Genomic DNA, 13,398 nt, shown 5'->3' with positions numbered 1-13,398 from the left:
CATATACAGATTGTGTCTTTAATTCAATGTTTCTTTTCTTACTCCAAAGTCTGAATTTTTTCCACATTTGCCAAAAAAATCCTTCCTGATAAACTGGCCTTTTTAAATGCTTAAAACGGAAGCTTGGTCTTGTTTAAGACTTTAATCTCAGAATAGACAGCTTATATACTGCTCTGTGGTTTTTGCTTTGCATAGCTTCCAGTTGTATTTGTGCACGTTTGTCCAGCTGTATGTCTTTCTGTGCAGAGAGCTTTAAAGATTCTGCAGCCTGCCTTCCTTGAGGAGTTCCTTGCTGCAGTGGAGGGTTTTGGGGCCTTCTGCTTTGGGCCCCAGCTCCAGGACCTGATACTCCTTTCCGACTCAGTCAGAAAGCAGTGGGAGGTATGACAGGGACTTGACACTGAGTCTATCAAAGATTCACATCTGTCATATAGAATCATACCAAACCAGTCTAAAGGCTGTAACCATATACCAAAGAATTCAAAAACACACTTGGTTTTTATTGTTTTCTCATCAATTATAATTCAATGCTTAATACTGATTGATATGATATTCAGTCAGATTTTATTTTACAGTTTCTTACACACTCTGACTTCTTCTAAATACATTTTATGTGTTTGTAATTTGTAACAATATAACACATACTCACTTAAAGAAAAACTAATACATTTAACAGAATTTAAAAACCTTTTAAACCAAGTTGATTTGGCATAACAAACTTTGTTTCTTTTGTTTGTTTGTTTTTTGTTTTTGTTTTTTTTCGGGGGGGGGAGGGGGGGGGGGGGTTGGGGGTTGGGGTTTGACAAACTTTCCTTAAAAATGTTCCCAAAGTAAGCTTCTGCCTGTTTGTGTCACACCCAGGATGTCTGCAGAAAAATGGCCGCCTTTGTTCCTCTATTATGGTCTAGTATAGGAGAAAAGCGCTCATTTTCTGTTGTGGAATGTGAAATACATACTAACTACGTTGTGCTTGAAGCCACTGACCAGACTGACCATGATTCTTTGCAGCAGCGACAGGTATTTGTGCAATTAATTAAATGTGGCATTAACATCTGATTGTGCTTTGTGGCAAACTGCCTGTGTCTAGAAGAAGTTCAGAAAACCAGAGAGAAAGATATCTGAGTTCATTTTCACAGAAGTTAACATTCCTTCCAGACTGTCACAGAAGGATATCTAACCATCGAGGAGCGCGTTGAATCACTGCAGGAGCTTAGTGAAACACTGACACCAAGAGAATCCTCCTGCCTCGCAACAGACCAACTGAAGGAGGCAGATGAAATGCAGGAAACAAAACCTAGTGGCAAAGAGCTCCTAGATGACAGGTGAGATATAGTAAAGACATCATGAGGTGTAATGTATTTAATATAACATTAATTAAGGAAATAACAGTCATTTGTGTTTATTAGTGAATCTTACTAGCAGCCAGGCAGCTTATAGGCATTTACAGTATAGACATGTATTGACAGTTTGTGGGATTGAGAAGAAATACCCCTAGAAGTCTTCCGAGAAATAAACATGTGCTATTTAAAAAACAAAACTGTAAATATTTGTCAAAAGGAAGCTCATAAAACTGCATGAAGAACGTTATCTGCAAGTGTTGTCAATTAAAGGTGAACTGCTGCATTTAATTGAAGCAGAAGCAGCTCTTTTTTTTTAAACAATTGTCACTCTGTAATCCTTCAAGTCTGTTAATTCTAATGAGATGTTTGTTGGACTGAGTGGTTTTTAACTCACTGGCCTTGACCCCCCTCCATTAAACATTTCTTAACTCAGCAGGCGACGGCAGCTCTGGGGAAACCCCCCGCTGGGAGCGACTGGCGTGCCGGACGGCCTGCAGCTGAGCAACAATCTCCCACAGAAAACAAGCGCGGGAGGCCCACAGCGAGACTTCTCAGCTGTGGGTTATTCTGTGTCAGGGCAGCTTCACCTTGGTGATATCCTCCGACTGCAAGCTCAGGACGTCCCGACAGTGAGCGAGGTGCACCTGACACAACCTAAAGTCCTCTCAGGATCTGGGCGGGAGGCTTCATTTCAAGACAAAGAGCAGCCGCTGAAAGCCTGTGTACTACACATCCCACAGAGCAGTCAGCCAGTCCAAACTCACATCCAGGTATGAAGAAATCACATTGATGTCCCACTTTTCTTGCTTTTCTTAGGTATTTTTGGACTAAGCAGGCAGCTAGAAACAATTTTTATACTTTTTAAAGTTTGAAAAACATTTTTCTTGACTTGTAAATCTAATTCGGAGTAAAGGTATTGTATACTTCTCAGTAGTGTTGGATTAGGGTGATGGAGATCATTGAATCATCTTTTCTAGCTCTCTCTAACTGTAATTTAAAGAAAATTTTATTTGGGCTTGTGAGACACGTGCCATCTTATTTATCAGGAACCATACATTATTCTCTGTTGCAGCCAAATTCATAAGAAACATGACCTGACATGTATAACTTACATCAAAGAAAGGAAAGGAAAACTGCACTCTCAGAACTCTGATGATGTTTTTATTGTGAATTCCAGATATTGATTGATTTCATCACATCTTGTAGAAAAAAGAGAGAATTGGAGTTATGAGCTTGTGGCTTTCGCTTGCTTGTTTGATGTGCACTTGTGAGCCAGAAGCTCATTAGAAAAAGAGTTTTCCTTCAGTTTATATCTATTTTTTACATTAAAATGTTTTCCAGTACAGCAATTAATTTTAATATCAGACAGAGTTTGCCTTGTGTTACTATACGAGCAAACAAAAACATGTAAATATGATGTGACTTCCAATATAAACCAAATCATAGTCGAGTGTGTATGTTGCACGTTAACTACTTTATACAGTGCATTTAAAGTGGCCTTCCTTGAAGTCTTCCCAGTCAGAAACAAACACAGGCTGACACTCACAAGTCACAGCAGCAGCTTTGGCCACTAATCCTCCATAATTGGATATGCGTGCTTCACTCCATCTTTTCTTCGCTGCTCTGTTACCACGTCACTCTTCCATCGCCCAGATGGTTGTCAGGGGCGACACTGTGGAGACCAAGCAGGAGGCAGAGTGGACCGTCATCCCAGAGGAAGCTGCCGCACCACAGGAAGAGCTCTCCTCCGAACAGAAAGTACCTGAAAGGTATAGTTTAGTGTCTCATTTAGGATTTAATTCACATTTCTGCTGTTTTAAAATCACAGTAGGACATAATCCAATATTGGAGTCTATTGGATGTGGTTGTCATCTGGAACAGCAGCATCCTTTAAAAGTGACAGTTTTATACTTAAAAAAAAAAAAACAACTAACAATTTAGTGTGAATTTATTGCATGTTATAGTTTGTCTTAACTGGGGTTTTTAACATAATTACCCCAAAGGCATATCAGTCTGAGTGTATGTGTGTCAATATGACACACATACACTCCAGTACACCTCCATCTACTACAACCTCAATAATACCTCAAATTATCACCATTCTGGCACAATGTATACGCTGTAGAATTAATAGCAGAGCTGTTGTATTGCGCAGTAGATTGCACAGGTGTACCTAATGAAGTGGTAGGCGAGTGAATGCAATTTGTATAGCTTTTTCTTTTTACCTTTATTCCATTATTCAAGTTTAGTATATTTCTCAGCATTGGTGTTGTTATGTTTTTTTCAGTTTATTTTCCATTTCATCATTGTAATATCTGGTGTTGATGATTTTAAAGTGCTATATAAACACATTATTATTATTATTACTATTATTATGTAACATAGAAGCCCTCAGCAGCTGTTATATTATAGTACTGTACATAATTTATTCTGACAAGTAAAGTCAGTTGTTTGTACTTCTGTGTTTTTTTGCAGGATGGTGTCTCTAGAGAACTCTGCAGACCTCATTGAGTCTGCAGATAATCAGATGGCACGGATAACAGAGAAACTGGACCGGATCATCAGAAGCCCTGTGGACATTTCCTCCTTGACTCTGGCTGATCCTCGACTGGTATTAAACTTAAAGGTACATTTCTGCTTTGTTCAAACAATTTATACTTTATTTCTGAGTGAAATGTGTGAACATTGTTATCAATCTCTGTTGCATTACACAGGAAATGGATGGCAAATTGAAGTCTGAAATGAGACAGCTATCCAAACAAAGTGCTGAAGAGGACAGACAAGGGCCGGAAGCCACATCCTCTTTATCTTTCTGCCAGAACCTCCACAGCAGTGTCCATCATGTGGAGCAGCTCAGACAGCAGCTACTGAAAGTTCACTCAGCTGTCTGGTCCCTAGATCGCTTCTTGGACACAACAAGCGAAGTTGAGGCTGAGATCTCAACCCTGCAGGCTAAACAGGATCCCAGCAGGCAGCGAAATGAGGCAGACCGGGAACAGGACAGAGTTTCTTGGCTGCCAGCAATGCAGCAAAGGTTGCAGACTGCTGTGGAACAATCTGATGGTGTTGACAGCTCTTTAAAGGCCGTGGGGATGACTCTGACCATGGACGGTGCAACTGTGACGTGCCGGGATGTGGTGACATCATTGTCCCAGAAAGTTGAAGAAAAACAGAACAAAGAAGATAAAGACAACACACAATTTCCTCAAGGAAAGCAGAAAATGCGCAAGAATGAGGAAGTGAATACAGCAGAAATGTGTCAGACTGATATTAGGGACGATTCACCACTGCAGGGCCGAGCACAGAAGCAGCAGAATCCCACTCCAAGTGTGATGGAAGAGGAGTCAGGATCGGAGGCAAAAAGGAGTAGGCTGGAAGGAGAGAATGACACAAAGACAGAGGAGGATGAAGAGCTCAAGGCTCCAACACAGATACTGGAGGGGGAAGACTTAAAAACCAAAAGCCAGAGGAGAAGAAGAAGAAGAAAACAGGTGAAGACAGAGAAAGAGGAGGACGAGAGTCTGGTCCAGAGGAGATCTGTCTTGTTAGGAGCCCTGAAAGAGATCCAAGGAGCAGCTGAGCAGCTGGGGCTGCAGGAGCCCACCCTGCCTGCTCTGCAGCAGAGGTATCAGTCATTTAAGTCATTTGTAGCGTTTTTTGTAACTTGAGTGGAATATCAATAACAATATGTTCATCATGACAATACGTAATGCGTTAAGTGACATTTAGATATTTTACTATGATAAGGGGAACCTTTTTATTTTACACATCTATAAGATATGATGGGGAAATTTACATTATTGCAGCAGCAAAGTGGATGGTAAAAATGGAAGAGCAATAAATAAAAAAAGAATAAAGAACAATAAATAATCCTTAGACACCATAGTGTACTGGTTGTAAGAAACAACCATACGTAAAAAATTTGAGAAAAAGTAACAAACATGACAAACTAAAAGGGGAAAAAGCTCAATGGTGAGCTGGGAGCAGCTTCAAGAGGCTGACACTCTTGAGGCGCCATCATAGAATGGAACATGACACATTATAACCACATATCCACATAAAGCGACAATTTGACTTTTAAAGAGGATATAAAACAAACATCAGTCAATCATATTAAGCCTATGAATCACAATGTTTCTCTTAAATTCTTCCCTTACAGCTTTAAACTTAAGAAATACATTTTTTGTACAGTAAATCTCTTTTATATAAGAAATATTAAAACCCAAGCAACACAACAACATCAAATTGAGATGTTCCAATTATATTATGCATTCATTCATTATGCTTGCATTATAAAATACCTGATTGGTATTCCAAGGATGCTAAAACAGACAATGGTAACAAATGGTGTTTTGTCAGTAGCCTGTACAGATGACTCTAATGATTGTATTATCCTCTGCAGGACTCGTGCCTTGACAAAACTAGATAGCCAGCTTGCTTGCCACCTCTCTGAGCTGCAGTACTTGTGTGGTGCATCTTCACAATCAGCCGTCCCTGATGACAGCCAAACTAGTGCGGTAGAAGATCTCTGGAAGGAGACGACAAAAGCCGTAACTGACCGGTAAAAAGAGTTTCTAATCCTTCATGATTTACTACAAAGTCACTCTTGTTATGTGTGGTACCTTTCTGAGTTTGGTGCATGTGTGTGTGTATGTGTGTGTGTGTTTTGATGAAATACAGGCTGGATCAGTGTTGTAACCTAACAGAGCTGCTGAAGAGGTTTCAGAGCATTCGCGGTGAGCTGAGGGGAACACTGCAGAGGGCAGAGAGCACCATTAATGAGCAAGCCTCTTACATGGGGAGAGACAACCTGCAGAGACTACACACTCAGGTATAACACACCGTTTGATTAAGATGATTAAGTAAAGGAATGCAGCTGTTGTGGAAGTTGTTGCATTAGTTGTGTTTGTTTGTGTGGATGTATGATATTCCAGGTGCAGGAAACCATAGCCGAGCTGAACGGCCTCGGGGTCAGCATAGAGGAGGTGCGCAGCGTCTGCCGGCAGCTTCACACTCTTCTACGTAAGATCCCAGAATGCATCACCATCCCATTCGAGAGCGAAGCTGATGCTCTGATGGACCGCTGGCTAGATGTGAGTTTAGTCACTCTGAACTCTTTGAACCATTTTTCCTGTATTTCCAAAACTGAATACATTTCTATTTTCTATTTAATTTATATTATTTCCTCTGCATATCATATTGTATATAGATTGTTAATCTTTTTGTACTACTTTTTCAGGAATGTTTATATTATTTCTTTGCAATGTATCACTGCTATCCTTTTTCTGCCACTTCAAAAATAAGTATCAAGGAAGAAATATTTTGTCAAACCTCTCATTGAAATTTTTAGAGTAATATTTTTTCATTTCTTTTCTGGTGTAGCTTGTAGAGAATGCTACTTTCGCCTTTGTTTCATGTTAAATGAAGATATTACAGTTCCAAGATGAGTGCTGTAAGATTAATACTTCATTTTAATTACAATTCTTGCAGATATCAGAGAGAACAGATTCCTACCTTGACAATATACACCTCGGCCTGACTCTGTGGGATGGGGTCCTCAAGCTTGGGGCAGAGGTGGAGAGCTGGACTGCCAATAAACTAGCAGTGTTTACTCAGTCTCCGTCATTTCAGACAGACGAGGACATCAGAGCCTTCAAGGTAAAACTGTCTTCTTATTTATCAATTTGTAGATGTCTCTTGGACATGATTTCTACAGTTGTTTTGAGCAATAATCACTTTTTCTTTCACTGTCTCCAGGATGAGATCTTGACCCGGGAGGAGAGTATGGACTGTTTCCACCGAAGAGCAGCTGAGATACAAACACTGCTTCAAAGTACAGAGCCCCCTCTGGAGCTGCAGGTACAGCATGAAGCTCTGGTTTAGCTTTCTGTTTATGATGTGGATGATTCAGGTGGAAATGCAGCTGCTGGATGGACAGATACAGTAGATATGATAAATGTAGTTTTGGTTTCATTTTCAAGTCTAGTCCAACTTTTCAGGAGTATAACCCTATTGATGATAATACCACTATTTCGCACTTTAAACTGCATTTTTATGTGAGATTTTGACATATTTTCACATGCTTGCCAGTGACACACATCCATGAAGCCACAGTATTTTGTCAGCAGAAATCTCTTTATTGGTTTTATTTTGCCTAGGTGGTGGAGACCCAAATGAGGAAGAGGATGGAGCAGCTGAAGGAGCTTGTTTCCGAAGCTGAGGATGTTTACAGGCAGATGGTGGCCACTAAGGGACAAATCACTGCCAGGATGTCTGAATGCTATAACTCCCTCCAGAGGGTTCAGGACTCTCTCCTCAGCTTCAGCGGCTCGGATGTTGTGAAAATCCTCACAAAACTTAAAGTAAGTGCTAAAATGAGATGGATTTGTACACCTAAATAAGTATATGCTGATCAAGTTAAATCATGAAGTGGAATGGGGAATTCTTTTGATGCATTTTAAGGGGAAGTGAAGCTGGACTCACTCATGATGGCTGTTTTACCTACACTATAAGGGGTCATGTGTGAATTGTTGTTGTGACTTCCCTTTTTCCTGATATATTGGTAGTGGAATCCAAGGTTTAAAATATTACATCTAAATGCAACGTGGGACGGCAAATGAAAGTGAAGATTGCTCACAAGGAACTCTGAGTAATTTTGTACTTTTAAAGCATTTTGAAATTTTGAAGGTTTGAATGACCTCTGTTTACGCTGCTATATTTTAGTGGCAAGAAACTAAGAGTAAGAATATATTTTATAAACATGAAGGACAAAAAGAAGACTGTAAACATTACCATAACATACATCTGTTCCAATTCTTACCCTTAAACTTTCAAACTAAAAAATACTTCAAAACTACATTCTGATTACAACATATACTTGAATTACCTGAAATATGTTGTACATTTAAACATCTACTTAAAGTACACCTAACAACCTTCACCATTTAAACACTTGGTTCCTCCTGGAACTTTTAAAATGGTGTTGGACAGTCTGGGGACTCTTTTAATGTGTGCACCTTTGAGAGGGAAGGTGAGTCATGCCAGAAAAGGTGAGTGACTGAACAAAGACACTACAAACAACCAGTCATTCAAGTATTTTATGTTACCAAAAACTGAAAAATATGTGCTTGTGCTTCTCATACACACAAGGTCAATGCACCTGCAGTCAATGCATGCTGCAAAACAACACACATTTCAATATGAATCTAATAAAATTTATTTAGCAGTTTGTGCATTTATTTCTTATTTTTTTTGTAAACCCCTGATATAGTACAAGTAAACATCAATTTAGTACATGAAAGTCTTTAATTTAATAATTGCATACTGTACTTTAAGCTACTGTGTTTAAATTATAGTATCAAACACTCTGGTAGACAGCAATGCTTACTAGAGACCAATGAGCTGAAAGTAACACACTGACTGCACCAGATTTCACCAGGATTACTTTCTTATTTGCTTTCATAAAAATCCTGAGGCAGTGAAGTTACTGTGTGTGTACTCTAAATGCTAATTCCTTCTTGTAACTTCTTCTCTTCTACAGGATCTATGTTTGTTGCTCCAGACCCAGGATGAGCAGGTGGAAAGCCTGATGGAGGATCTGCATGTTATGGCCTCCATAGCTGGTACAGAAAGCATGCAGAGTCTGTCTGCGGACGGGATTCAGCTGCAGGAGAAAGTCAGACTCGTCCACCAGATCTTCTCTGAGGTGGAAGAACAGACTGAGAGAAACATCCGGGATCTCGACAGGTAACAAATTCTTAGAAGTTTTGAGTGTGTATAATTCCAACAGGTTCATATCTGCTTTGAACTGTTGATTTATGCTTCTTGTCTACCATGCATGCATACAAACATCATATAAGAGCAATAAGAGCAGCAGATGAGGTATTTCTGGAGTCTCTCCTGCATTCATACTGTATGTTTATTGTAGGCTGCAGAAGGAGAGTGAGCATTTGGAAAAATGGTTGATATCCGCTGAAGAAAAAGCAGCAAAGAAGGAAGATCTCAGTCGCCTGCAAGAGGAAGCACTTCAACAAAGGTAGACTGTTTTCAGACATAGATTTTCAGCTTTAGACCTTAAGTATATTCCTAAACTGTTATCAGACAGTGTACAGGTCAATTCATTCTGTAGGTTGCATGGGTTGATATTCTAACTAAATAATAACCAGACTGTAGATGAAAAAGACCGTAGAAAACTAAACTAAGCTAAGGTAGGGAATCAGACAATAGCTGGATCAAGTACACTTGAACAAGCTGTAGTTGATTGATGCTGTCATTTTTAATAATGCTGACTTAAGAGTCAGGAATAGTGAAGGTTGTGCAGCCTGTTTTCCTTTGAGGTGACTGACTCATCATCAACTACATGACTGTTGCTTTATTTTGTATTTATCCCTCTTGTTATTTTCATTAATGGTACAAAAGAGAGAAGAGAGTTTCAAAGGAATTTGATATTTTTTAATTGATTACAGTCCTTTAAACCTGAGTAATCACATTATTGAAGTAAGAATACAGTCTGGTGTACAGTTATAGTTATAGCTCTGAATAAGGTGTAGCACCTGATCACACACCAAGTTGTCTCATGCAGACTCCTTCATCCTTAAATACATCATTTTAAATGTCAGACTTTGCTGATTATGTGGAGTAGATTTGTTTTCATTTTGTTCCTGCAGAAGCTACAATGTAATTAGAGTTTTGCCTTTCTACTTATGTACCAAATCAGAACATTCTCTGTAACCTTTCCAAGACAAAGACAATTCAATTCCCTCATTAATGTGACAATAATCTGTACATGAGCATCAACTGCAGGCTTATTTTTCTTCCCTTCAGCGTGAGAACAAAGGCCATCAGCCAACTTGTGTCATCCTTACAAAGGGGCACACTTCAGCAGTCTGAGCTTGTGGAGGAAAGCACCAAACTGCTGGAACGTTGCCACAACTTCCAAACAAACGCACTGGGTGGCTGCGTGGAGCAGGACAGCTCGCTTGCGAGGGACGTAGAAGTGTTTCAGGCTTTGTCAAAGTTCACTCAGTCCAGGGTTGAAGATCAACCTGTTGACTCTCCGCTCAAAGAAAGCATACAGAGTCCTGTAGAGCAGAGACTTCACTCTGCTCAGGTAAGAAACACTCTACATATTTGGTTTATCATGTTCTGCACAAAATATGACCTCAAATACAATAGAGGGGTTTACTTGGAGTGAATACTCAAAGCAAAGCATGTAGCATCATGTAGCATCTTTAGCACATGTTTTTATTCTGTTTCTGAAGTGGGAATGCTAGCAGTAGTGAGTAATGTCATATAAGGGTGTGGACACACTGATTTGTTTTTTTCTAGATTAGTTTCTGCCTCTTGTTAATAAAGGAATGTCCATTTGTTGTTGTTGAAACCTTTTTGGAATAGGCAGATTTGTCACAATGTTTAGCAAACAGGAAAGTGCTTTTGTAACCATCCATGCTGCTGCATTCTTAAAAGGTTACACACAGACAGAAAAAAGACAGTCAGCAACATACTGTGTCAGTCTGAGCAGTTCCAGATTAGTGTGACTGTAGCGTAAAGTGCAGAATAACTCATCTGTAAAAGTATATTTCAGGCTGTGGAAAGTGCAATGGCAGAAGAAGAAGTCGGAGTTACCGGAAGTAGCCTGAGCCCTAGATTGAGTGATGGAGATGATATAAAAGGGGAAACTACTCAGAAAACAGAGGAGCAGTGCAGGAACCTTCTGCAGACAGTCCAGCCTTATCACAGGTAAGCCGAGTATATAATAACTCAATTAAAATAGTTAAATTTGAAGTTTTATAAAGCCGGATTTTCAACTGAAGTGGTTAAAATCTTAAAATTTCTCCTGATTGTTTAGCGTTCTACAAACAGAGTCAGAGCTAGCATCCTCCTACCAGCTCCAAAATCAGGAGGCCTGCAGCAGATTCCAGGAGCTGCAGCGCCGAACCACTCAGCTCCCGACTTTATTCCCCTGGCCTGGCACCGCTGAGCGTAGACATGCCTGCCTTCTAGCCCGTCAACTGCAGGATGAAACCAAATCCCTGCAATTAATTCTCACCAGCCTGGATAAACAGAAGCTAAACCAGACTGAGAAAACCAGTAACACCATCTGGAAGGAGGCTGAGCTGGAGACCCGCTGCTCCACACTGACGGCAGAGCTGAATGTAAAGATTTCCATGTGAATTTTCATGTACATGGTGATTTAGTGTAATCGCTCTATAAGCTCTCTAACTGTGGCTCGGTTTAACTGAAATGTCCGCAGGGTGTGTGTTCCCGCCTCGAGGAAGGTGTCCGTAATGAGGAACATTTTAACCAGTCGCTGCAGGACTGCCGCCGTAAATTGACATCCCTGCAGGAAAGGATGTCAGCCTGTCAAGCCCGAAAAGATGAAAGCACAGCACAGCTCACTGATGTAGCAGCTCTGGAGGTGAGCTCCATTAGATTAACTGACTGTGTGAATTTATTTTTTATTTCACATTCCTTCTGCATTAAACTCCTCAATAAGGGCATGGAATTTCCTAATATTTAAGCAGCTAATACTGTCTTTATTATGTATTAGAACACACAACATGCTTATCTTTCAATCTCTCTATCCCTGCAGGCTTTGCTACGAGAAGTAACTGACCTAGAAAAAGACCTTTTGCAACTAGTAACACTCAAGGACTCTGTCGCAGCCAGTTCCACGGCCGAGGCCCATGTCAGCCTCTGCCAGGAATTCAGTAGCCTCCAAAAGCACAAGAGGGCGCTAGACAGTAGTATTACAGAACATCTAGCACTGCTTAAAGAGAAGATGAACCAGCGTGTGCAGCAAGTGAAGGAAGAAGCCTCCTGTGTTCAGATAGCACTAAAAAACCTGGCTGAAAACTTGGGAAAGCTTTCTGGGAATCATGAAGAGCTGCCTCACATTGGCCAGCTTAAACAACAGTGGTGTTTAATAAAGGTAATGTTATAAGATCATGTCAAATTCATGCATTACAGTAGACAGCTGACAATTCTATCGATCACAGAGGCATTTCTTTCCTCTCTCAGGACCGTGACACCAGGTTGACAGTGTTGGCTGCGAGAGTTATTGACCTGCAGAGGACTGAACAGTCAGGCATTACACAAGAAATGCTTCCTGCAGATGTGGATGCAGCTGCTAAAGATCTTGACAGGTAAACAGAAAAGGTTGCATTCCTCAGAACGATTAACCATTAACACATCCATGCAGGTTTTTGTATACATTTAATATAAAAGAGACTATATGTTCTTCTTTATCAACCAATCTGTAAAATGTCAGAAAACAATGAAAACACCTGTACTAATTTCCCAGAGTCAAAGGTTGCATCAGGTGTCTTATTTTGACTGAGCAACAATCTAAAACCCAAAGATATTCAGTTTATTATCATTAATAATAGAGAAAAGCATTAAGTCATCACATTTGAGAAGCTATATCTAGCATATTTTGGCATTTTGGCTTAAAAATGTACTAACATTAACATTCAATCATCAAAATAGTTGAATCAACTAACTGTTATGGCTCTACTGTATATAGTGTTTTATAATAAATAAGTCATTGCCACATTAATGTTATATAAATAACAGCTTTGTAACCTAACCTAATATTTCTTTGCATAGACTTTTCTTGATTCACAATGAATCATTAAGGGCGTTTATGGACAAACATCCATCTCAAAATCAAATAGCATTATGCCACAAAGCAGTAGAGAGGTGTTTCAGAGCTTATTTCAGGCTGATAAAGAAGTTATTCCCAATATTTATTCTGTACAATCAATAATAGATAAATACACTGAAACCCATATGAAGTAATGCTCAGTTTGCAACGTAGAGGAAAACGGTTGAGATGACATTTGAAATATCTGAAGTTACGTGATCTTTAATTGCATGTTTATTGTAGCCTCAGGTTAATGTCTCTACAAAAGAAGGAGCAGTGTGCAGAAAACACTGCAAACAGGGTGAAACAGGCCATCAGCCAGCTGCAGCAGTGGAGCCAAACAGTACAAGATGAACCATCATCACCCAACCAGGTATGAACACCCATGTGTCTGCTTGTCTACTAATACTTGAT

General features: G+C 39.8%; 1 protein-coding gene across 10 annotated transcripts in view; it reads left to right on the top strand.

The window, feature by feature from the left end:
• The window catches only part of LOC133997536 (nesprin-2), an 83,836-nt gene that overhangs the window by 13,435 nt on the left and 57,003 nt on the right, over window positions 1-13,398 (top strand). For 9 of the 10 annotated variants that reach the window (XM_062437165.1, XM_062437164.1, XM_062437160.1 and 6 more), the window contains exons 23-44: window positions 247-381; window positions 862-1,017; window positions 1,156-1,322; window positions 1,774-2,110; window positions 2,994-3,109; window positions 3,816-3,966; window positions 4,055-4,965; window positions 5,743-5,901; window positions 6,021-6,171; window positions 6,275-6,433; window positions 6,831-6,998; window positions 7,098-7,199; window positions 7,499-7,702; window positions 8,881-9,086; window positions 9,268-9,375; window positions 10,164-10,449; window positions 10,924-11,078; window positions 11,188-11,494; window positions 11,593-11,757; window positions 11,932-12,270; window positions 12,360-12,484; window positions 13,228-13,357. In XM_062437165.1, the coding sequence (XP_062293149.1) occupies window positions 247-381; window positions 862-1,017; window positions 1,156-1,322; window positions 1,774-2,110; window positions 2,994-3,109; window positions 3,816-3,966; window positions 4,055-4,965; window positions 5,743-5,901; window positions 6,021-6,171; window positions 6,275-6,433; window positions 6,831-6,998; window positions 7,098-7,199; window positions 7,499-7,702; window positions 8,881-9,086; window positions 9,268-9,375; window positions 10,164-10,449; window positions 10,924-11,078; window positions 11,188-11,494; window positions 11,593-11,757; window positions 11,932-12,270; window positions 12,360-12,484; window positions 13,228-13,357 (4,737 nt within the window). The remainder of the gene's footprint in view (window positions 1-246; window positions 382-861; window positions 1,018-1,155; window positions 1,323-1,773; window positions 2,111-2,993; window positions 3,110-3,815; window positions 3,967-4,054; window positions 4,966-5,742; window positions 5,902-6,020; window positions 6,172-6,274; window positions 6,434-6,830; window positions 6,999-7,097; window positions 7,200-7,498; window positions 7,703-8,880; window positions 9,087-9,267; window positions 9,376-10,163; window positions 10,450-10,923; window positions 11,079-11,187; window positions 11,495-11,592; window positions 11,758-11,931; window positions 12,271-12,359; window positions 12,485-13,227; window positions 13,358-13,398) is intronic. The other variant, XM_062437158.1, reaches the window with a different exon arrangement.

This window comes from Scomber scombrus, chromosome 17 (genome assembly GCF_963691925.1).
Source record: "Scomber scombrus chromosome 17, fScoSco1.1, whole genome shotgun sequence".
In the NCBI taxonomy this organism is placed as follows: domain Eukaryota; kingdom Metazoa; phylum Chordata; class Actinopteri; order Scombriformes; family Scombridae; genus Scomber; species Scomber scombrus.
This window is presented reverse-complemented; position numbering and strand designations above follow the sequence as displayed.